The sequence below is a fragment of the Hyaena hyaena genome, unplaced genomic scaffold (genome assembly GCF_003009895.1).
Source record: "Hyaena hyaena isolate Hyena2069 unplaced genomic scaffold, ASM300989v1 scaffold_532, whole genome shotgun sequence".
NCBI lineage: Eukaryota > Metazoa > Chordata > Mammalia > Carnivora > Hyaenidae > Hyaena > Hyaena hyaena.
In genome coordinates, this window is record NW_024081165.1 from 1,066,122 (window position 1) to 1,089,414 (window position 23,293).

General features: G+C 34.4%; 1 protein-coding gene across 1 annotated transcript in view; it reads left to right on the forward strand.

The window, feature by feature from the left end:
- The window catches only part of IPO11 (importin 11), a 197,697-nt gene that overhangs the window by 53,425 nt on the left and 120,979 nt on the right, over positions 1-23,293 (forward strand). Inside the window, exons 6-16 of the mRNA XM_039255589.1 lie at positions 122-254; positions 2,879-2,937; positions 7,599-7,647; positions 8,714-8,784; positions 11,886-12,078; positions 12,708-12,860; positions 14,458-14,501; positions 15,912-16,002; positions 18,755-18,802; positions 19,482-19,587; positions 22,210-22,336. Coding sequence (XP_039111520.1) covers positions 122-254; positions 2,879-2,937; positions 7,599-7,647; positions 8,714-8,784; positions 11,886-12,078; positions 12,708-12,860; positions 14,458-14,501; positions 15,912-16,002; positions 18,755-18,802; positions 19,482-19,587; positions 22,210-22,336 — 1,074 coding nt within the window. The remainder of the gene's footprint in view (positions 1-121; positions 255-2,878; positions 2,938-7,598; positions 7,648-8,713; positions 8,785-11,885; positions 12,079-12,707; positions 12,861-14,457; positions 14,502-15,911; positions 16,003-18,754; positions 18,803-19,481; positions 19,588-22,209; positions 22,337-23,293) is intronic.

Sequence of the window (23,293 nt, forward strand, 5' to 3'; positions counted from 1 at the left end):
TAACTGTTTCACATCTCATTGAAAATGTGTGTTCAGGGTTAAAACTGAAATGTATTACCAAATCTAATTGATTACTGAAATCAATGTTTTTTTGTGTGAATTTGTTGATATTTCTTTGCAGTTAGCTTCTGGAATTTATAATTTTGCCTGCTCTCTGTGGAATCACCATACAGACACATTCCTTCAACAAGTTTCTTCTGGGAATGAACCTGCAGTTCTGAGTTCATTAGAACGAACTTTGCTGTCATTGAAAGGTACTGTTAAATTTGATATGTTCATTTTGGAAATGACCTGTCTTAGAACAGTCACCAAATAGTTCCTCTGATGGGTTTTCTGCTCCCACTTGGACTGGGAGAATGAGGGGGTTGGTTAATCTCTCCTTCACAGACAAGGTGTTATTTGTGGTTGGTTTGTCTTTGTGAGAATAGCCTTTTCTCTAATTTGTAAACGTATGGGATAGTTTTATGTTATATTCACGTTACTGAAGTCTCATGGCTTTGAACACTTACCTTTCAAACACTTCTTTTTGTTTCTGCTTTACACTTGCTGGTTTTCAGCCCTGACCATTGTCATGTTAACATTAGTAAACTTCAGTCCTCAAGCCAGAGTTGAGTGCTCTGTCTCAGCTCTGTTTGCCCTGAGAACTCAGCCTCTGCCTTTCTTGTTGGCCTACTTGGGTTTTTGAAGGGGCTTGATGTGTGCCATCTTAGCCTGTGTTATCCTGCGTTTTGCTTGTAGGTATTCCCATAGTGTATATCTTCATTTTACTGGACCTGAGCTATTTATCTTGATGAATGTACCTGAGATTCCTTTCCTTTGTAAAACACTCTCTTTTGGCTCATTTTCTTTGTCTTCCAGTCTTTTTCCTTTTCTCTTGCATAGGCTCTTTTAGTTTGCGTTTCTTAGTTTGATCTCAGGGAGTCTTTAGTTCTCTTACTCTGGCTCCTTTTGCATCCTTTTGCTTTACTTATAAGCCTTATATCATACTCCCCTTGGTTTCTTAGGATGCTGTTGTACACTCTTGGCACCACTCTCATCATCACATATGTTAACTAGACAGTGGATGTACAGACTTCACACTGTCAGAACATTCTGGTGAACCTTGTAGACAGAAGTGTGAAAGATTTTAAGGGACTATTGACAAGTACAATTCATTGTACAGGCGGTTCGTTACACAAGTGAGTAGAGATGGTTTTGTCAGCATTGGGAAAAAAAATAAAAGGATTTAGAAACATTTATCCAGAAAGAACTAGAGAAACTGGTGTAAGGTCATAAATACAAAACTTGTGTCAGTTTTGTGTTCTGTGATTAAGGAGTTTTCATGAGTGCTTTTGATTACGGTTTTCTTGCCTTAGTGATTTCAAAGTGTAATTCCTGACAAAAGGGATGCAGCCTTACTCTTCATTACCCTGCTTTCAGCTTTTCATTACTCCCCTATGTCAGGATCTTCGATATACACCTTAGCATTTCTAAGATACCCTAACCTGGAAAAATCCCATAGCGTTTTCCTGTAAAATATTTATTCTGTCTAGCTGTAAATTTCTATGCCATGAGCAATACTTAAGACTACAGTTTTTGTTACATGTAATCTGAATTTATACCTGTGTGCATTTAGTGTCTTTTAGACATGCATATATTCATTATTTCATTCAATAAATAAATTTGGTGTTTGACACTAGGTCCAGACATAAAATGGTCATACAAATCCATGGAAAATCACACATGACAGTGGTCTTATAATGTTATGATCACTGACAATGTGGTCAGAAAGGACTTCCTTGAGAAAGTGGCGTTTGAACCAGAATCATCCTAGAGTAAATAGAAGTTAACGAGGTGATGACGAGAGAAGAGAGGACCCTCTAGGGTGATGTGGACCAGGTTCTTTTGTGGGAACGAGTAAATCCAGAATGAGGGACTCATTTTGAATTCTGTTTTCTCCTTTATGATGACAACTTTCGAGTTACATATAATCGGAAGTGTGAAACTGATGATTTTATGGACAGTTGAATTCTAAAACCATTTTTGATATACTCCTTTTAGGCTTCACCTCACAAACACTGCTCTGACTTCTAAAGATAGCAGTGGTGTCTGTAACGTTTTCAAACGAGGTGACTTTGAATTTTGTAGTCTCATACTGCCATCTTCTCTGTGTTACTGATTTGTGCTAAGTGTTTTACTATTGAATTCTTTAATAATCCTATGAAGTAGAACTTCCTAACCACAGTTGACAGACGATGAATGTGAGATCTGGAAAACTTGTTCAAAAGAGTACAGTTGTAGACCTTGAAGCTAGCTGTTTAACCTAGATCTGACTTCTTTTTGTTTTTCCTGATTGTCTCCCTGTGTACACCAGTTACTCATAAAATGTAATGGTTATATTTGAGCACTATAGACTATTCCAGATTTAGAAATAGTTGAGTATTTATATCCTTTTAAGGAGATTTGTATTTTCATTAACGTAGTCTAAAACTAAATGAAGGAATTTGGTCACTGACATAGTTTCAAGGTTATGAAATAGAGGTTCCTATCTCAGTTTCAACGTATGAGGGTTATTTCAGGTGGGAAATACTAAGAATTATAGAGTTAAATTAAATTTTGCAATATAGTTTTAGAAACATAAGTAGTTAAGATTTAAGTGAGAAGAACTCAGCTTTTGAATTAAAAAAAAAAAAACTTGGCTGTCATCGCATCTTGCCTACTTGGAAATAAACCAGTGACCAGAGACTACTTTTCTCCATCTGTTATATGAAAGGATTAAGTTAGATTAACCCCCAGTGTTGATGAGGCTTTGTGACTCTGACTCTTTATTATGATTATGATTTTAATAGGATAAAATATGAGAAAATTAGATGCAATAAAGCTCAATTTTACTTTTCAGTGCTGCGTAAATTAACTGTTAATGGATTTGTGGAACCTCATAAAAATATGGAAGTGATGGTAAGTGAAAGAAGTTACTGATTGTTTGTGGCTTTGGGAAAGTGCTTGTTATTTTCCTCAGTGGTTTTTTTTTCTTTTTAAATAGTTTGTTTATTTTTGAGACAGAGAGAGACAGAGCATGAGTGGGGGAGGGGCAGAGAGCGAGGGAGACACAGCATCTGAAACAGGCTCTAGGCCCTGAGCTGCCAGCACAGAACCCGATGCAGGGCTCGAACCCATGAACCGCAGGATTAACCCATGAACCTGAGCTTAACTGACTGAGCCACCCAGGTGCCTCTTTCCTCCGTGTTTTAAGCTTATTTTTAGTTGGCATTCATTTATAAGTTTTTATTAAATGACCTTTTACCATTTCTTTGTTATACTATACATTTTTTTACTTAAGGCCTTTTTTCAGTATATCAAAGCACCTCCTTTGTGAAGAGAAGGAAATAGCCTTAGGATAGTTCTCAAGAGCCATGATGGTACATTGAGAGTGTTAATTTCAGTTTGAATTGAGGTTGAATGCTATTATCACATTTCTAGTTCCATTGTGGATAGTTATTTATATCCTTGATATTTCTCTGTCTTTTTTGTATACTTAAAGTGAATTTTTTTCTTCAGCCATAACTTCTGTCTGTGCTCTTTGCAATCAACTGAAAAATATATCTAAGAAGGAAAAACTCTCTTGATAAGCCCAACATTAGTGATTATATTCTTTGTTGGTATAGAGCATCATCCACTTTTTCTCTATAAAAAAATATATAGCTATATATGTTTTATTGGAAAACAAAATGATACTGTATTATATATTTACCCAGATCTATGTTAGTTTTCTCAGTAAAGTTCAAGTTTGCTAAAATTTTGCTTTCTGTGGCTTGCTTTTGGGGAACACGAAGTTTGAAAAAAGGACATTTAATTGGTCTTCGGGTCACCCCTACCCGATTTGACCAGACTTACTAGTTCATTTGTTTTACAGCTTTAGTATATTTTGTTTATCAGTAAGATTTTGATTACATTAATGATTTTACTGTTAAAAGAATTTAAAAGCTGGTAATCTGCATCATTACAGTGTGCTGGCTATTTTGTTTTATAAAAGGGCTTATATGCTTATTATTTTTTAAATCATGAGATGAAATAAAAAATCATTTGAAAACTTGCTGTCAGAGATACTGGTAAAATTTGTAAGTATACTTTAAGTCTTTTAGATGTACTTTTCTTTCTTCCTCAATATTCTGTAAATGGGACACATGTGTTTCTTCACTTGATTTTTCCTACACTTATGATAGTTTTCTTATGTCAGTAATATTATATGTTATGTTTTTAGTGATTCTGTGGTAAATCCATATGTTTGCTAGATTTTTTAAAATCCAGTTTACTAATTTTTTTTTTTTTTGCTTATTTAACAGTAGTTTAATGACTTAATTGAGAACTCAAAACAGCATGCTATGGCATTAAGATCTGTACAGTTATTTCATCACCCAGTAGCAATCAGCCTACGTTTTAGGAGAGAAAATAACAGTGCAGGGGGTCAGGGGAGGGACATAGAGGGATAATAATAGGCTTTGGTAGAGGTAGAGAATTTTGACTCAAAACATCCAGGGAAACCTGATTGTGGATTAGGAGCATCTAGATAACACACATAACATGGTAAAACGTCAAGGATTTACCAGTATTGGTTATATCTATAGGTTTACAGCATTTTAGAGCTAAACGGGATTCTGGAGACCTTCTAAATTCAAAATCCCTCCTTTACAAAATAAGGACACTATGAACTGGTGAAAGTAGGTGACTTGTCCAAGTTAGTGGCAGATGAGGACTACATACCAGGTCTTTGGGCTGTCCAGTTAAGCACGCTCACATTTTCTCTCCAGTGTGAAGTCTTTGATGTCCAAAGGAGATCCTCTACGTCTCCGAGCCGGGCAGGAGCAGCCAGTGCGGACGCAGTCCTGCCGGCGCCTACCCAGTTTACTAATTTTTTAAAAATGATAACATTAATATAGGATGTCCTGTAATTTACTTGTCCACCTTATCCAGTTTTTAAGTGTCGGTAAATGATGCTAGAATGAACACTTGGATGGATATAGATATGTGTGTATATATATTTCATTCAGTATTCATCCCAGAGCTTGGAACAGCCTCTGCCAGCAGTAAATACTCAATAATTATTTTTAAAATGAATGAATATATTATATAGTCAAAACAGGTTAGAAGGCTCAGTAATTAGTTTTGTATGTAATATTATTATGAGTATCATAAAATTATGTTAACTAAAATATTGGTGATTTTGTCAGGGCTTTGCGTTGTTTTTTTGTTTTTTTGTTTTTGCTTTGTTAGTAAAAATGAATTGTTGATTTGAATCACATTCCTATAAATTGGAATAGTGATTTTCAGTGGGAACTCAGTGTTTTGTGAGCCTTTGGCTTTCCCTTGAGAGTCTTTCTTCTGTCTGCTGAAATGATATGTCAACTTTTACCATTATAAATGCTCTATCGCAGGAGTTAAGGTATATTGACTAGTTGGAAACAAGATAGAATTTTTACAAGTTAAGGCTGATTTTCAAATAACATAAAGATCTTAAAAATAACATGGAACTTAAAAGATGCTTTAGAAGCACTGTATGATAGTGGTAAGATTTTGGTTTCTGGAAGCAGATAAATTTGGATTTGAATCTTGATTTGGCCTTTTCCTGGTAGCATGGCCTCCAGCTATTTGCTTATCTTCCCTGTTACTCAGTTTCTTTAATATGGAGATGAAATAATAGGACCTACTTTACTGAATGTTGTGAGGATTAATGTAAGTAATGATTTGTGTCACTAGTTCAGCTAATTAAAGTACTTTATATTAATGATTAACTTGAGTTCTTCTTCTGTTATTATATGAACAGAATAAATCATGATCTATTAGTTTATTTATACCACAGATTAGTCAACTGTTGATAATTCTGTAAATTCCTCGTTCTTTTGATCAGCTTATTAAAATTGATGGCTTTTACAACTTTGTTTTCTTCGGAGTACTCCTGTTGATAAACTAATTTTATTTAAAAGAAATAGAATAAAATTCTTCTTTGGTGTCATTACGTTAAGGGACCATTGGGCTACTTTATAAATTTAAAATGCATATGGAATCTCGATGATCTTATTCTTTGTATAATGAAACATTTTGCTCTTTCATCACCTTAGGAATTATTAATTTTTACTTATTATTTTTCAATTACTCTCAGTTATGGTTAAAAAGATTGAAATAGTGTGAAAGTGGAAGAACGATGGAATTGGCCTGAGGATGAAGTGGTAGTGAAATTGTTACCATGTAGTTTTCTTAACTGTGCTGTGCATTGCATTACATCTTTCAAGAAGAAATAAAAGAAGACTGGAAGCACTGTCTTTTTATTCGACCTTCAGCTTTTGTGTAACACATTGAGAATTCAGAATTCTTTATTTTCTGCTCAAATGGCAGAGAAGAAAATTTGACAAGAAGAGTTTTCATAACTTTGACATGAATCAGAAGATGGATGCTCTCAGACAGACTGAGAGCAGCATTCTAGATCCTAATGATAATGGTGAAATTCTCTAAGTGAAATCTGTTTCTGAGTCTTCAGATGATGACATCCTAGTTAAATGGTCTCAAACTCAAGAATGAATGAGTGAAGAGTATATCTGTAAGAAGAAACAGGAAATAACATTCTATTCCAGTTAGTCATTTGTAATTAAGGCCTTTATCATGTGGTTATTTTGTGACAAAAAGCCTGACCAACCTGTTTGTTGAAAGATCATGTGACATCTTTTATGATGTTTATACACCAAAATCTATTGATCCAAAAAGTCTGAGATTTTTAAGTTTTTAAAAATAAAAAAAAAATTATATTACTCATTTTTGAGAGACAGAGTGTGGATGGGGTGTGGGGGGCAGAGAGAGAGGGAGATGCAGAATCCAAAGCAGGCTCCAGGCTCTGAGCTGTCAGCACAGAGCCTGATGTGGGGCTTGAACCCATGAGACCTGAGATCATGACCTGAGCTGAGGTCGGACGCTTAACCAACCGAGCCAGCCACCTAGGTGCCTTTTAAAAATTTTAATGAAGTTGTTTTTCACTATCCCTTTATATCTGTCAACTTTTTATAACATTTCTTAAAATACCTATTAACAAGTAAGGGTTGTTTAGATTTTTACCAGGTGACAAATGGTGATACTTCTCTTATATCTGAAAGCTAATTTATTTAATACTTGAGCTTAAGAGCTTCTCCTTTAAGTAATTGGTACCATTTATCCACATGCTGAGTATTTATTATTCCCAAATACTGTTCCTGGATTCTAGGGTAGAGCAATAAACACAGTCAAGTCCTGGCCCTCAGGGAGTGTACATTGTAGTGGGAGGAGGCAGATAATACATAAACATTATGTCGGGATTATATGAGCCATGAAGAAGGAAAAGCAGTAAGAATAGAGATTACTTAGTGAAATAAAATAGTAAATAATGTTTTATTGCACACTGATTTATGTAACTGAAATGAGACTTTAAGAGATGATATGTTATGTTTTCTTTGGAAGATTTGTTTATAGTAGTACAGTGTTTTTACTTTATATGATTGTAACTTACTAAAATGATGTGATAAATTTTAATATTCTTGCAAAAAGTATAAGGAAGATGTTTACAACAATAAATTGAGACATTAAAAAATCTTTTCTAGGGTTTTTTACATGGAATATTTGACCGTCTGAAACAATTTCTGGAATGCAGTAAGTACTTCTTTGGTAGTAGATTTTACTTTTAGAATCTATTCATGAATAGCTTTTGCTCTGCCCTTGGAAATCTAGAGAGAGACTAAAATCTTGTATCTTGATGGTTAATTCTCTGAAGTTAAGTAGGGAGTTCATCTTTGTCTTCATATACCTACCTACCTTGTCCTGAGTATTGAAGAAACTTTTTAAAAAATCTGTTTTGTGTCCATTCTTTCGTAGATATTTTTACTGCTGTTGCTCTTTTCCGTGTAAACATCTACAACAGTTGTATGTTTAACAAATACTCATTAAATATAGCTTCTATGCCACAGGCTGTTTAGACTTTGTATGGATTCCTTTTTTTTTTTTCCTTCATGTTTAATTATTTTTGAGAAGGAGAGAGTGAGTGTGAGCTGGGAAAGGGCAGGGAGAGAGGGACAGAGGATCTGAAGTGGGCTCTGTGTTAACAGCAGTGAGTCCGAAGTGAGGCTTCAAGTCACAAACTGCTAGATCATGACCTGAGCTGAAGTCAGACGCACAACTGACTGAGCCACCCAGGTGCCTCAATTCTGTTTTTCTCAGTGCATTTTACATATCTGTGTGATATAAATTACTACCTTAAATGGTACTTTAATTTTGTATAACTCTTGTTCATTAATTTTCAGTGGCTTCTCTTTAGGACCCTCTGGAATTCCCTACCTTATACTAGAGAATTTAACATTTATATTTGTGTTATATTATACTGTTGTCTTTTTGTTACTGTTTTCTCTTCCTTGTGGTTGTAAACACCTTTGTTGAGGATACACACATCTACAAACACAAACTACACACACACGTGTTTGCATGCCCACATACACATGTGTACCTTCTGTGTACATGTATGTGTTTGGGGACTTCCTAGGCTGAGAAGATATTTTAGTGTACTCACTTTTAGGGAGCTGTTGATTGTTTGATGGATTTGTAATGCAAAATAGGTGAAAATATACCTGACAGTATTTTTGTACAAAGTTTTGTCATTGTTTTGATTATGAATTTATGGAGTATTCTAAATGTATACTAATAATTTGGATTGTATTTTTAACAGGTAGAAGTATAGGTACAGATAATGTATGTAGAGACAGACTGGAAAAGACCATCATTCTTTTTACTAAAGTGGTAAGTTTTCTTTTTACCTTAAGTACATTTTCTTACATAAAATATACATACTCAGATTTAATAAGGAAAGTGATATAAGCGTGCAATCTCACTTTAGTGTAAAGAACCTTATTTTCTGACTACAGCAAAGGTAAAAAAAAATGGTATCTTGAAATTATTTAGAATGAATGTAATAATTAAGTTTATATGCCATATCAGTATATGTCACTTTGATGTAAAAAGAAAGAGACAAACCTAATAAATATTAGGGAAGTTGAGTCTTCTGAAGCTTATTATTCTGAAGCCTATGGAATAAAAGCAGAGATAAAGAAGATAGCAGTGTAGCTAATCTGGCAGCATAATATCAGGAAGTTACTATATTCAGAATGACAGATTATCATGATTAATATCAAATACCTTTTGAATAGAATTACATGAGTACACTCTGCTAGGCAGTGTGTCTAAATTTCTGATAAAACTAAATTTTATAGAAAGTGATTTTTATGAAATTTTGGGCCAGGGATGGTTGGGAGAAGTATGTATAGTTGAGTTATAGCAGTCAGGAAGATGTGGTTTGAGAACTGCATTGAACTAAAACAGGTAGTTGAAGACATCTAGCAGTATCTAAATTTATAGCCTATTTTCCCTTTTTCGTGAAGCTTCATTAATAGAGTTAAGGTTGTCTGTTCCCTCGGAGGGGAGAAAAGAAGTAGAAATGAGCTGTGCTTATTTGTGTGGTTAAGTAGCAGTTACCTTTAGTTTCAGTTCTCCTTATTTCCACGTTATGTTCTAACTAGCCTAAACAGCAAAAGTCCACCTCATCTCCCAAGATCCAATATAAAGTTGACTCAGGTATTTTAAGTTAAAAACAAAAAAATACAAAGCAAAGTAAAATGTCATCATGTGGTTAGTCAGTGGGGCTGTGTGGTGTTCATAAATAATTTCATTTATAAAGTTCATATTTACAATCTCTGAATTTATTAAAACTTTAAAAATTGGAACATTTCATTTTTTATAACAAATTTTTTAAATGTTTTATTTATTTCTGAGAGAGAGAGAGAGACAGTGTGAGCAGGGGAGGGTCAGAGAGAGAGGGAGACAGAGAATCAGAAGCAGGCTCCAGGCCCTGAGCTAGCTGTCAGCACAGAGCCCACAAACGGTGAGATCATGACCTGAGCTTAAGTCGGATGCTTAACCAACTGAGCCACCCAGGCGCCCATAAATATTGGAACATTTCAAACATAACTCCAAATAGAATTGAATAACTTGGGTCCCCATGAAGTCATCACTTAATTTCAGGAATTATGAACATATTTTGAAGGTTAGTTTTGTTTTATCTATATACTTCTCTCTGCCCTTCTTAGTGGTTTTTTTTAAAGCAGATCTTAGATATCATGTTAGTTTTACCTGGAAATATTTGAGTATGTGTCTTTAAGTGATAAAGGGTTTCAGATATCTAACACATTTAAAAAGTGGGAATGACTTTTTGTTATCTAAATATTTAGTCAGTTTTTAGGTTTTTCTCAACTTTTATAGTTGTTTAGTTTGAATATGCATTTACTAGTGTCCAAGTTGTCTTTCCATTTTTCTTAGTTGCTATTTATTTGTTGAGGTAATAGGTAATTTTTTTGTAGGGTTTTTCATGTTTTTTTTAAATGTTTTTTTATGTATTTTTGAGAGAGAGAGACAGCGTGAGCAGGGGAGGGTCAGAGAGAGAGGGAGATACAGAATCCGAAACAGGCTCCAGGCTTTGAGCTGGCTGTCATAACAGAGCCCAATGCGGGGCTCGAACCCACAAATCGTGAGATCATGACCTGAGCCGAAGTTGGACGCTTAACCGACTGAGCCACCCAGGCACCCCGAGTTTTTCATGTTTTTAAATTGGCTTCCTGCATCCTGATGTGTTACTTACTATGTTCCTTTGTCTCTCTACCCCCCCTCCTCCAATATATCTTATAAATTTGTAGAGACTTGATCATATTGAGCTTTATTTCTTGGAGGAGGGCAGGAGTACTTCACAGGTGGTTCTGTGTATATCTTGTATTGCATCACATCAGAAGATACAATGTTGAGTTGACTGAAATGATGAGGGAGCTCTTTAAAGTTCCTGAGCAGCTTTTCTTCTATTGATTATTTTAGAAACTGTTAACGATCATGGCCTAGATCTAGTGTTTTTTTGTTTTTTTTTTTTATGTTTTATTTATTTCTAGGAGAGAGGGAGAGAGACAGCATGAGCAGGGGAGGGTCAGAGAGAGAGGGAGTCACAGACTGAAACAGGCTCCAGGCTCTGAGCTGGCAGTGAGCACAGAGCCCGACGCGGGGCTCAAACCCACTAACCGCGAGATCATGACCTAAGCAAAAGTCGGACGCTTAACCGACTAAGCCACCCAGGCACCCCTAGATCTGGTGTTTGATAAGGGATTACAGAATGATGACATTTATTAGCCGAAATTCTTTTGTAAGAAGAAATCTCACTCATCAACTTACTTGATAACTGAAATACAGTTCATGCAGGAAAGGCAGGATAATTTTTTCATTTTTTTACCCTTATTACTTTTTAAAATCCTATCTTTATATACTTAAAATTTTTGTTTACTATTTACTGAATCTTTTTTTAAAAAATTTTAAATGTTTATTTTCAAGAGACAGAGAGACAGAGTGCGAGCAGGGGAGGGGCAAGGAGAGAGGGAGACACAGAATCCGAAGCAGGCTCCAGGCTCTGAGCAGTCAGCACAGAGCCCGATGTGGGGCTCGAACCCACGAACCCTGAGATCATGACCTGAGTTGAAGTCGGATGCTCAACCAACTGAGCCACCCAGACGTCCCGCTATTTACTCATTCTTAATTGAATTAAGTATGAAGTGGGTCTATTTTGGACCTTGTATTAGAAATAATATAAATAGCTGTCATGAGATATAATTTGACATAACTCACATTATATGATATACCGCAAGAAATCAATCATGTGTATTACATGCAAAATTGCATATATGTGGACTTGTGACCAAGGTTCAAAACTTGCTAGATGTGTATTAGCCAATTTATAATATAAGATGTACTTCTGGATGATTATATTCCTATATGAATTTGGGGAAAATACCCTTTAATTTTTTTCTTTATAGCTTTTGGACTTCTTGGATCAGCATCCATTTTCATTTACTCCTCTAATTCAGAGATCACTGGAATTTTCTGTAAGCTATGTATTTACAGAAGTCGGTGAAGGCGTTACATTCGAGCGATTCATTGTTCAGTGCATGAATCTTATTAAGATGATTGTAAAAAATTATGCTTATAAGCCATCCAAAAATTTTGAAGGTAATGCCTTACTGGTAGTTTTTTTTTTTTACTTATTTCAAATGTGAAATAATTGCTATTTTTATGCATTTTTTTGAAATCTTATTTAAGTCTGAAATAAAATGTTGCTGGAACATGAAATAGAGATAAGTGTTAGAGACTTAAATGTGTGAGTGCCAGCTTTAAAGGCTACATAATACATTTAGTAAACTATCTTTTGTAGCACAAAGATCAGTTGAAGCCTCCAGGTATAGGATTAATTACTCCAGTAACCGGTGCAGTTAATGTTGTAAGCTGTGTTTATTTGTACAATTAATTTTTCTCTGACTTGATATGAAGTGAAGTTACTTCCAGACATTGGAACTCATTCCTGTGTTCGTATACAAGATGAATGAGAAATTCTGAGAGAGAGAGAGAGAGTTATATGTTTATAAGCCACTTCACTGTGATGTGATAATACAGCATGGTAATATACAAGCTTAGTGAGAGGACAGCCACAAGATGATGTGTTGTCGTGCAGATAAGAAATGTCTTTGAAATTTTCCCTTAATAAAAATGAAAATTTGTACGCTATATTTTTGATTCACTTAAGTTACATAATCCAGTTTGGGTAAAACGTATGATTAACTTGGAAATTTTATGTTTTCTAGATAGCAGTCCTGAAACTTTAGAAGCACATAAGATTAAGATGGCATTCTTTACATATCCCACTTTGACAGAGATATGTAGAAGATTAGTCTCTCATTACTTTCTATTAACTGAGGAAGAACTGACAATGTGGGAAGAAGACCCAGAAGGCTTTAGTAAGCATCAGTTTTTCAGTTTTCCCATGGCTTTTCTCCCCCTTCTCTAAATAAATATCATCTATTTGAGTGATAAGTATAACATTGTATTTTTAATATAATACTTTTGTTCTGAGAATCATGGCTTTTTAAAATAAACATTTCTTCTTCTTATCCATTAGAACAAATTGAGAAGCAGAAAACGATTTTTTCAAGTATGTGGAGTTTTCTCCAGAAATAGACCTTTTAAAATTTTTAGATGTTCCTATGAACGTATTATATAGTTTAAAACAAAAATACAAAAAAACCTCCTGTTTCTTTTATCAGGTTTTGATTCATTCCATCTTAATGTTTTATTTGTAGGAATTTTTACTTCAAAAATAAATTTGGAAAATTTCTGAACCACGGAATAGATGACCTATTTAAATTTTAATTTAAAACGAATTTTTTGATGATGAAAATAATTTCCCAGGTCTTTTCTTTATCTGTTTGAGTGTTAGTAATAGAATAAATGTATTAGAGTCACTCCTACAAAAAATCAAGAAATGGCCTGCGTAATAAATAAAGTACCTGGTGTATGTGAATAAAGTGCTTATGTGCGAATTACTTCAGCCATGGTCAGACATAGGCTAAATTTTTGCCTTTTTTCATTCCTTTGGGTGACTTTTTGTTATTCTGTTCATGTTTCCTGATAATTTAAGAATACCGTAAATATTTTGGAAGATCTCTCCCTCTTTTTGTTATGTAAAAATAAATTTATTTCATTTAGAAAATAGAGCATTATATATATATGTATATTCTTTTTTGTCTTTGCTTTTTCCCTTAGTTAAAATCTTGTGTTTCATATTGCTTTCTTTATGTAGTATATATGTATTATATATTATAGTAGTATAATATGAATCACTGAATTCCTAGATCTATAAAAGACCCTGAAGTACTTTATTTTAAAAAAAAATTTTCTTTAAATATTGAAAATTTTTGGGAAATGTGACTAATTATTTTAATTCACAAAACATATTAAAAAATTATTATATTGAAATGAAATAATACCAGGATTATAGCTGTATCTGAGTGCTTATACTATGTACAATCAGATGATACCAGATACTCTGGAAGTGACAAACATTTAAAACTTTCCTCCCCACAGAATTTTTTTTTTTAATGTTTATTTCTAGGAGAGAGAGAGAGAGACAGCGTGAGCAGGGGAGGGTCAGAGAGAGAGGGAGTCACAGACTGAAACAGGCTCCAGGCTCTGAGCTGGCAGTGAGCACAGAGCCCGACGCGGGTCTCGAACCCACGAACCGCGAGATCATGACCTAAGCAAAAGTTGGACGCTTAACCGACTAAGCCACCCAGGCGCCACCCCCACAGAATTTTTAATGAAAATGAGAATGCTGTGTCGGCACTTGATAGGAGACTGATATTCACAGATATGATCTGTAGTTTATAAGTCTGTGTAAGGTCTTGTTTTCCCAGGGATTTGGCTTCAGTAAAATGTTTACAACCATTCATGGAAATAGACTGGTGTTATTTAAAATCTTTGTATTTCAAACTTTGATTTTGGAAACATCATTATTGCAGTTGTAGAGAGCGTCATTGGTCATATTTTTAATTGCAGCAGTGGAAGAAACAGGAGGAGATTCTTGGAAGTACAGTTTGAGGGTAAGTATTGATTGAAAGAAAAATTGCTAGAGAAATGCTTAATGCTTCTCTAACTCTTAGTAGAGAATAATATTCTAATGAAGATGCCAAGCATTAAAGTGGACAAATTGAGAAGAAAGTACTTAATTAAATTATGAATTTTAACCTGAATTTTTTTGTTGTTGTCAGCTTGGGGGTTTGGAAACTGAATTGTTCTTCATTTTCCAGTCATACTGATTGGAAAATAATTGTCATTGCAGAAATAAGAAATGTTTTTGAAAATGAAAACTAAGTCTTTTTGGCTGGAATGATTTTTTTCCTCTCCTAAGTATTTCAGTAATTCTAAAGCTTTTTTTTTTTTGATACATTATTTCTTATACCACTTGGTGTGATTCTCAGAGACCAGTCCACTGGTTTTAATTCTAGAATGCTTTCTAAGCATACATTATTGGTATGGCCAAATTTGAGAAAAAATTTATCAAATATATTCTTTGAATTAACTTTTTTAATGAAAACTTGTGTTTATCTAATTTTCATGACTTTTAAAACTTTCTGAAAATGTAATTGTTTTTAGTTTTGTAAGCTTAACCTGGGAAACCAGAGAGATTATTAATGAGAAAAATTATTAGTGCTTTAAAATTAAAAAATAAAAACTAACCACCTTAATTTTTTAAAATTTGTGTCTCAAACCTCATTTATCAGTCACCACCTCATGGCTAGTCTTGTTTCATATAAGTAGACCCCAACTCCAACTTAGATGATTTTAAAGCGAGTACTTGAGTGACATATCATTTCATCTGTACATACTACAGATGTATATCAGATTTCTTTTAAAACATAAAGCATAGTACCTTCAAAATGTGTAATTCCTTTATATTATGAAACATACAGTGATTCACTACTTTTAAGAACCAAGAAAGATCATTCTGTTTATGTAGTTAACGTTGACTTCTATTACTGTTTGTGTCTGTTAAAAGATATATTGTTCTATGTGGTGAATTGAATTCATGAATTGTGGTTGTTCCTATATCATTGCTAAGAAAATTTATAATTCTTAATGTATTTATTCCTATACAGTCAATTATAGTACTGAATCTGCAAATGAATGCGGCTTCAGATTGCTTTTTTAAAGAATTGTTAATTAAAATAAAAAAATGTTACTTTCTCATCGTAGTTTGACCTTTTGAATGCATAATGTCAAATGATTAAAATAGCGAAATAAACTTCTTTTATGTTAGGAATCACGTTATATTTTGATTTAATCCCTCAGTATATTTATACAAGTTGTTATCTGGTTTATGTAAAAATGTCAAAAATTGGAAACATTTTTGGAGTTTAGGATTTTAAGAATGGGTGTTTTTCTTTATCATAGAATTAATCAGTACAGTATACCATTGTTGTCACTGGAAATGTGGTTTTTTTCCTCTCTAGCCTTGCACTGAAGTACTATTTATAGATATATTCCATGAATATAATCAGACTCTTACTCCTGTACTTCTAGAAATGATGCAAACACTTCAAGGTGAGGTATATTTTATGATACTTTATTAATTCATGTTCACTTAAGATAGTTTGAATGCCTGCTATGTGCAATGCAGTATTTCCTACACCATATAGTAGGTAGAAATCTGAGAAAGACTGGAATGTGTTCTTTTTCATTTTTTTTTCAAAGTTTATTTATTTTGAAAGAAAGAGAGTTGTGTGAATAAGGGAGAGGCAGAGGGAGAGAGAGAATCCTGCCATGTGGGGCTCTACTCCACAAACCGTGAGGTCATGGCCTGAGCCAAAGTCTCAGGATAGAGAACAAGAATGGGCAGTCGATGAAGGCAACCTTGAGATAGGCATTAAACATAATAGTTGGAGTTTGCTCTCATAAACACACTAGCAGCAGAAGCAGAAAAGTAGGCAGTCAAGTATATTGGGTGGGGAGGTAGTCTACCTAGAGCATGCTTTAGAAAGCAGTGGGGAAAAAAGATTAAAATAACAAATGTTAGGCTCAGAATGGTAGCAGTAGGAATGGAAAGAAGGTAATGGATTTAAGAGAGTATGGTGATGTGAAAATTTTGTTACTTTGATTGCAGCGACACAAGTAATTATTATTAGCTGCAATTTATCATTTCTGACTTTTCTGCTATGTTGTAAATTCTGGGAAAAGGGCAGTGATTATATGTCTTGTTCACACATAATTCCCAGTGCCTGGTACACTCATTAACAGTTTGTTGATGGCTTTTGGCAACTAATTGTGCTGAGCAAGAGAAAGTGATCAGACATGATCCTGAACTTTAGAATCTTACTGACCAGGAGACCGTTGTTGGTAGTGGTTGGGGATAGAGTTTTCCTTTTGGAGTGTGTAGAAGGAGCCTTGGGAGAAGAAAAGTAAGTTCAAAGACTGAACCCTGAGATTTTCACCTTTAGGAGTATGAAGAGGTGAAGGTCCTACAAAAAAAGCCAGGTAAGAAACTATTGCAAAGATGTAGCGAACAGTATGGGGGTGAATCCTGGACAGAAGAGCATGCTATTAGAAGTGTCCAGTGATGGAAGAGGCAAAGGCAGTGAAATCTCCTGAGACAAAAGATAATTTGAATTGTTGGGTCAGGAATCACATTGTAAGGGCTGAAAGATTGACTAGGTGATGATACAGGAAAATAACAGCAAAAGAAGCTACTGTAGGGAAGGAGATGCCTGATCTTGTCCATAGTAATGAGGGAGTAGCTCACTTTGCAAGCTTTTGTTCTCTAAAAACCCTAATAGATAGTGTTCTTGCTTAAATTATAAACCAAGGGAAAAAACTATCAGGTTTTGAATTGGAGTGTTAATGTTAATTGTATTGTCATGTGGATTACTAAAGTATAGTTATTAATTAAATTCTTAATTGAATTTTGATGATATTTATATTGCTTAAGGTACTTTTTTTGTTGAGTTTAGAATGTCATTTCTGTTTTCACCCATCCATTTACTATTACTTATTTAGACCACTGTAGTAAAGTGGATAAGTTACTTAGGTTACACTCTGATATGTTTGGTGCTCGTAAGGTATTAAGTGATTTCAGAGTTTTGTTTTCTTTCTATTTGTGGACCAGTTTGCTTATTATGTTTGGTGCTCGTAAGGTATTCAGTGATTTCAGAGTTTTGTTTTCTTTCTATTTGTGGACCAGTTTGCATATTAGACCGGTGAGCTTAAGAATTCACACTTAAGAGAAGAGTGCTTTGATAAACTTGTTCAAAATCTTTGTATCCTAGAGCAATAGACTTACTAAGTACTGTGTTTTTCATGGCTTAATCATTGCACCATCATTTCTGGACAATAGTGTGAGACTGCCAACCTTTTTTTCCCTTTTTTTTAATGCTTACTTAATTTATTTTGATAGAGAAATAGTGGGGGGTGGGACGGGAAGGAGGGAGAGAGAATTCCAAGTAGGCACCATACTGTGAGTGCAAAGCTGAACATGGGGCTTGAACTCACCAACATTGAGATCATGACCTGAGCTGAAATCGAGTTGGATGCTTAACCTTAAGCCTGAACCACCCAGGTGCCCCAGGAGACGGCCAACTTTTTATTCTCAAGTTTCCATATTACATGATGGCTTTCATGTTTCTCCTTGCACTTTTCATTGTGTTGTCATCCTTTAATATACTGTAATGATCTGAGTTAATTTTTATACTTAGAGCTGCTTGTGTGAATTCCCTGTGGTTTTTTTTTTTCAAGTTTAGTTTTGAGAGAGAGACAGCGTGAGGGTAGGGAACTGGCAGACAGAGGGATACACAGAATCCCAAGCAGGCTCTAGACTCTGAGCTGTCAGCACAGAGTCTGGCTTGGGACTATAACTGATGAACTGCTAGATCATGCCCTGAGCCGAAGTTGGACGCTTAACCAACTGAACCGCCCAGGTACCCCTGTGCTTGTTCTTTTAAAAAACTTTTCTTTTGAGGGATTCATCTTTATCTTTTTATTTTCTTTTGAGAGTTATTTTTTATAATCAGGATATAATGTATTACATGCTACTTAGCAATTTGTGGCATATACTTTGCTAAACTGTTAGACATGACATTTTTCAAATATGTTACAATGATTTTTAAAATTGTAATATGGCTTTACATCTTGTACCTGTGTTCTCAAAGATGACTACAAAACTTAGGCTTTACCTTCACATGTATATTTAATATCATGAAATTTATTGTGCTCAAATGAAATGAGAAACTTAACAAATTGAGTTTGAATAAAATATGTTTTAAAAATTAGTTTTATTTACCCTTGTTGAAACTTATTTTTTCAGGGCCCACTAATGTGGAAGATATGAATGCACTATTAATCAAAGATGCTGGTATGTTAAACTAACGTGATTTGAAAACATTTATTTGTTGATTATAACAGTACCAGTTGATTAATGCTAAAATAGGTAGCAGTCAGGTGTTACGTTGGAAAAGCACTGAGTTGTTTTGGTATGCCTAGGGAAAGGCTCCTAAAGAAGTGTAATATGAGATCACCAGGATCAGTGGGAGTGAGCAAGTGGAGGAGGCCTGTGTGAGAAGAGGGTTCTAGGCAGAAGAGCAGTATGTACAAAAATATGAAGGGAAAGGGAAGAGACACAGGTAAGTTTTGAACTGGGAGTATTTTGGTTTAAATGGAACATAAAGCATAAGTGGTTATGGTGAGAGATGAGGACAAAGAGAGGCAGGTATATAGGGACCAGATCATAAAATATTGTGTCCCTTTGGAAGCAGCTATTATTTTATAATACTTATCGTTTGACTTGAATATTTTTAAATGAATGTAATTTTCTGTTTGAAAGCACTAAGGACTGTTTAGGAAAAATAGTATAAAATAATTTTAATGTTTCTATAATTGCTGTAAGTAATTTCTCTGATTAACATAGTATATTTCCCTTTATTAGCATACTATATGTTTTAAAGTAGTTCCTAAGGATTAGTTTCTTACATAAGACACACCATTTCACCCAGTATCTGAAATTAAACATTTTTTTTCTCAAATCTTTTTTGTAGTGTATAATGCTGTTGGATTAGCGGCTTATGAGCTGTTTGACAGTGTTGATTTTGATCAGTGGTTTAAAAACCAACTTCTTCCAGAATTACAAGTCATTCACAATAGGCAAGTATAAAACTTGGATTTTATAGTACACTTATTTTACCTTTTTAATTTTCTGATAAAGACAAGAAGGCGTTAAAATTGCTTAAAATTTTTAAAAAGTTATAGTATGGCTTAGCTGATAGTATCTAGTATAGAAAAGATTTGTGACATTACAGTTAGTTGAAAAATAAAAAAGTCGGTTATGTTATTGTACTTCAAATGTGAATTGTAATATGTATGAAATGTATGATGTTAGATAAGATACTTTGCAGGAGGAAATTTTATGCAAAGGTAAGGGAAGATGGAGGTAGCTGAAATGTGGGAAGAAAATGTGTACAAAGAAAGCCAGTGGGATACCTATCATGAGCTGGGCCTGCTGTAAGAGGTAATCTAACACAGGGGCTAGCCATGAAAGGTGACTGCATTGGACCATACAGAGCATCCTGCAAGTCTGGGACAGGGGAGATAGGTTGAAGGGACACCATGGCAGAAAGAATTTGGACATACTTTATAGTCCTGTGTTGTGTTGACAGGACTTCAACAGAGTTTTCTGACACTTAGGCCTTTCCCCAGTTCTTAAGTTTCATATACATTTAAGTACTTGACTGACTAATTTAAGGTACTAAATGACCAAAATGTAAGGGAAAAGGACTTTCATATTTTCTGTAATTTTTTTCTTTTGTTGATTTATTTCTGTAGATGTGGTGCCTATCAGAATGTGTTATGTAGTCATAGATAGCATTTTTTAACTGCAAGGATGAATGAATAGAAGACATCCATATATATCTCATTTTATAAAACTTGAGAGCCATAGAGCTGTAGTGTTGGAGATGATTTAAAAGTAATTTTGACCATGGTGCCTGGGTGGCCCAGTTGGTTAAGCCTTCTATCTTGATTTGGCGCAGGTCATGATCTCATGGTTCGTGAGATTGAGCCCAGGCCCAGCCCCAAGTCAGGTTCCGTGCTGACACGTGGAGCCTGCTTGAGATTTTCTCTCTCCTCTCTCTCTGCTCCTCCTCTGCTTTTGCTTTCTCTCAAAATAAATAAACATTTTTTTAAAAAGTCATTTTGACCAGTTATTTATTTGTTGAGTTAATCATTTATTCAGTCATTAAATATTTTAAGTTTTCCATGAGTTTGCTATGCCCTGTAAAGTATGTGGCGAATAAGATGGATTATGACTCTGCCCACAGGAAGTTAGTGAACCTTTGATCTAGAGAAAGCCTCAGTAGGAAGACATGTGTGCTTTGATTGTCCTTAAAGCCTAGAGGCTATTTACTCTAGATCTGTGTTTTCAGGGACAGTAGCTGCTGCGTATGGCTATTGAGTAGTTGAAATGATTTAAAAAAACTGAGGGAATGACTTGAATTTAAATTGAAAACCTAGAGTAAAATATGTATTGATATTGAAATAATAATTTAGATATATTGAGATAAATAAGCATATTAAAATTTTGCTTTCTACTTATTTTAATGTTAATAAAAGATTTAAAATCACATATTTGGCTTACATTATATTTCTTCTGGACTGAGCTGATCTAGACCAGTATTTCTCAAAGTTTAATGTGCATATGAATCTGTTGGTGATCTTGTTAAGATGCACCTCCTGATATAGGTTATATATTAGGGTCTGGGTCAGATTGTATGATTCTGTCCTGCTTCTAAGATAATGATGTTGCTGGTCCAGGGACCATATTTTGAGGAATATACTAACTCCTAATTTTAACTCTGCCCAGAAGTGACTGTGATCCTAGCGAACTTAGAATTTGACCTTTCTGAGCTTCGTTCTCTTTATCTGTAATAGAATGTTGAATCTCAGAGATCTCAGATCAGAATTGATGGTCCTATGGTTCCTCCACTGTGCTCTATAAACGTCTTGTTTACTTCCTCTGCTGAGACTTTGTTTAAACAGTCCCTATCCCTTCAAACTGCATCTTCTCAATTTTCTGCCTAAATACCGTTTAGCTTAAAGGCTATTCAACTGCCATTTCCCCCACCCACTCCTTTCTCTTCCTTTTCTGAAATCCTGGTATATAGCTTTACATTTTTTAATTCTTTTGGGTGTGTTAATAAACTTTTTGAAGGCAGAGAATACTTAAACACCTATTGTTCAACTTTAATGAGCAGTTCTTTGTATGTGCTTGATCATCTTATGCTTTTGTAATTTTCTAAAAAAATGTGGTATATTAGCTTATTCTGTTTATACGCAGAAACAATTATATCACCCCTAAAATTTATATAGTATCAAGAAGAGACTTTAAAGGTAGAATTATTATACGTAATTGTTTATAGTTTTGTGGGGTTTTTTTTCCTTGCTTTAAAGATCCTTCATTTCCTTTAGAAAAGATGATCATAGAGAAAGAACTGTGTATAATGTTACTGCAAATGTTTTACAGCTTTAAAAATACAATCATTTTTGATAATAATAGTCACATTCTATAATAGGACACTTCTTCAGTTTGAGAGTTTAGCTTGTTTTGTTATATGTGTACTGTGGTACATTTACAAGTGGCTTTTATGCTTTTATGTAAAGAATACAGATTACTTCCTTACTGTATTTTAAATTTAAATGATAAAATATACTAAATGAAATACACTTTGTAGAATATTTACCATTTTAATTTCATGATTTTTCCCTACTCAGATATAAGCCATTGCGACGCAGGGTGATTTGGCTCATCGGTCAGTGGATTTCTGTGAAATTCAAGTCTGACTTAAGACCCATGTTATATGAGGCAATTTGTAACTTGCTACAAGATCAAGACTTAGTGGTATGTTTTCCTTAAATGTTTTCAGACTATTTTTTCTAAGTTTAATTTATGTTAAACTTCATATTCAGAAACAGCTTATCGATTTAGAATGTTGGTAACCTTTCACTCTTGTAGTTACTCTTTGGTGAGCAGTTTGATTTAAGGGAGGGAAGTCCTTTGCTAATTATTTACCCTTACCGTAAGTAGTCATTTGAAAGAAGTTTAACTAAACTCTAGTTCTCTAGAATTTATGATTTTTTAAAATAAGAGTCAAAGATGACATTTTTTAAAGATCCTTTTTTTAGCTTACATATGTTTTTCTTATTCAGTATAGATTTTGTGATTCTTATACTTGAGTTAGCACTATCTGTTTCATCTTCACTGTTAATTTGGATTTTTGAAGGGTTTCTTGGTGTGTGTGTGTGTGTGTGTGTGTGTGTGTGTGTATGTGTGTGTTTTAGCCTCTGGAATTGTTGGTTTCTTTATAGTGTTGATAGAATATTCTTTATTTTTTTGTAGAGCAAGAGAGAGCACAAGTGGGTGAAGGGCAGGGAGTGAGAGGGAGAGAGAGAAAGGAGAGAGGGAGAAGTGGGGCCAACTCAGAGTGAGGCTTGAGTTCACCCAAAGGTGGGCTCGAGCTCACCCAATGTGAGATTTAAACTCATGAACCATGAGATCATGACCTGAGCTGAAGACAGATGCTTAATCGACTAGGCCACCCAGGTGCCCTGATAGAATATTCATAATTTTTTTCGCTCAAAACTTGCTAATGGCTTCTTGGTTGCTTTATTCCCTTAAAAGCAGTAAGTTTGCTACTTTTATATAGGAGTCAGTTATTTAGAGATTTTATTTTTTGTTTTTGTTTTTTAAGGAGTTGAACACTGTGTAGTATAGTTTTTGTGGTGCTTCATTTTATGCCTGAGTGAATATATACATATTCCTTGTCTTGGGCTTAGGCTTGACTCCATCATGGTCTTG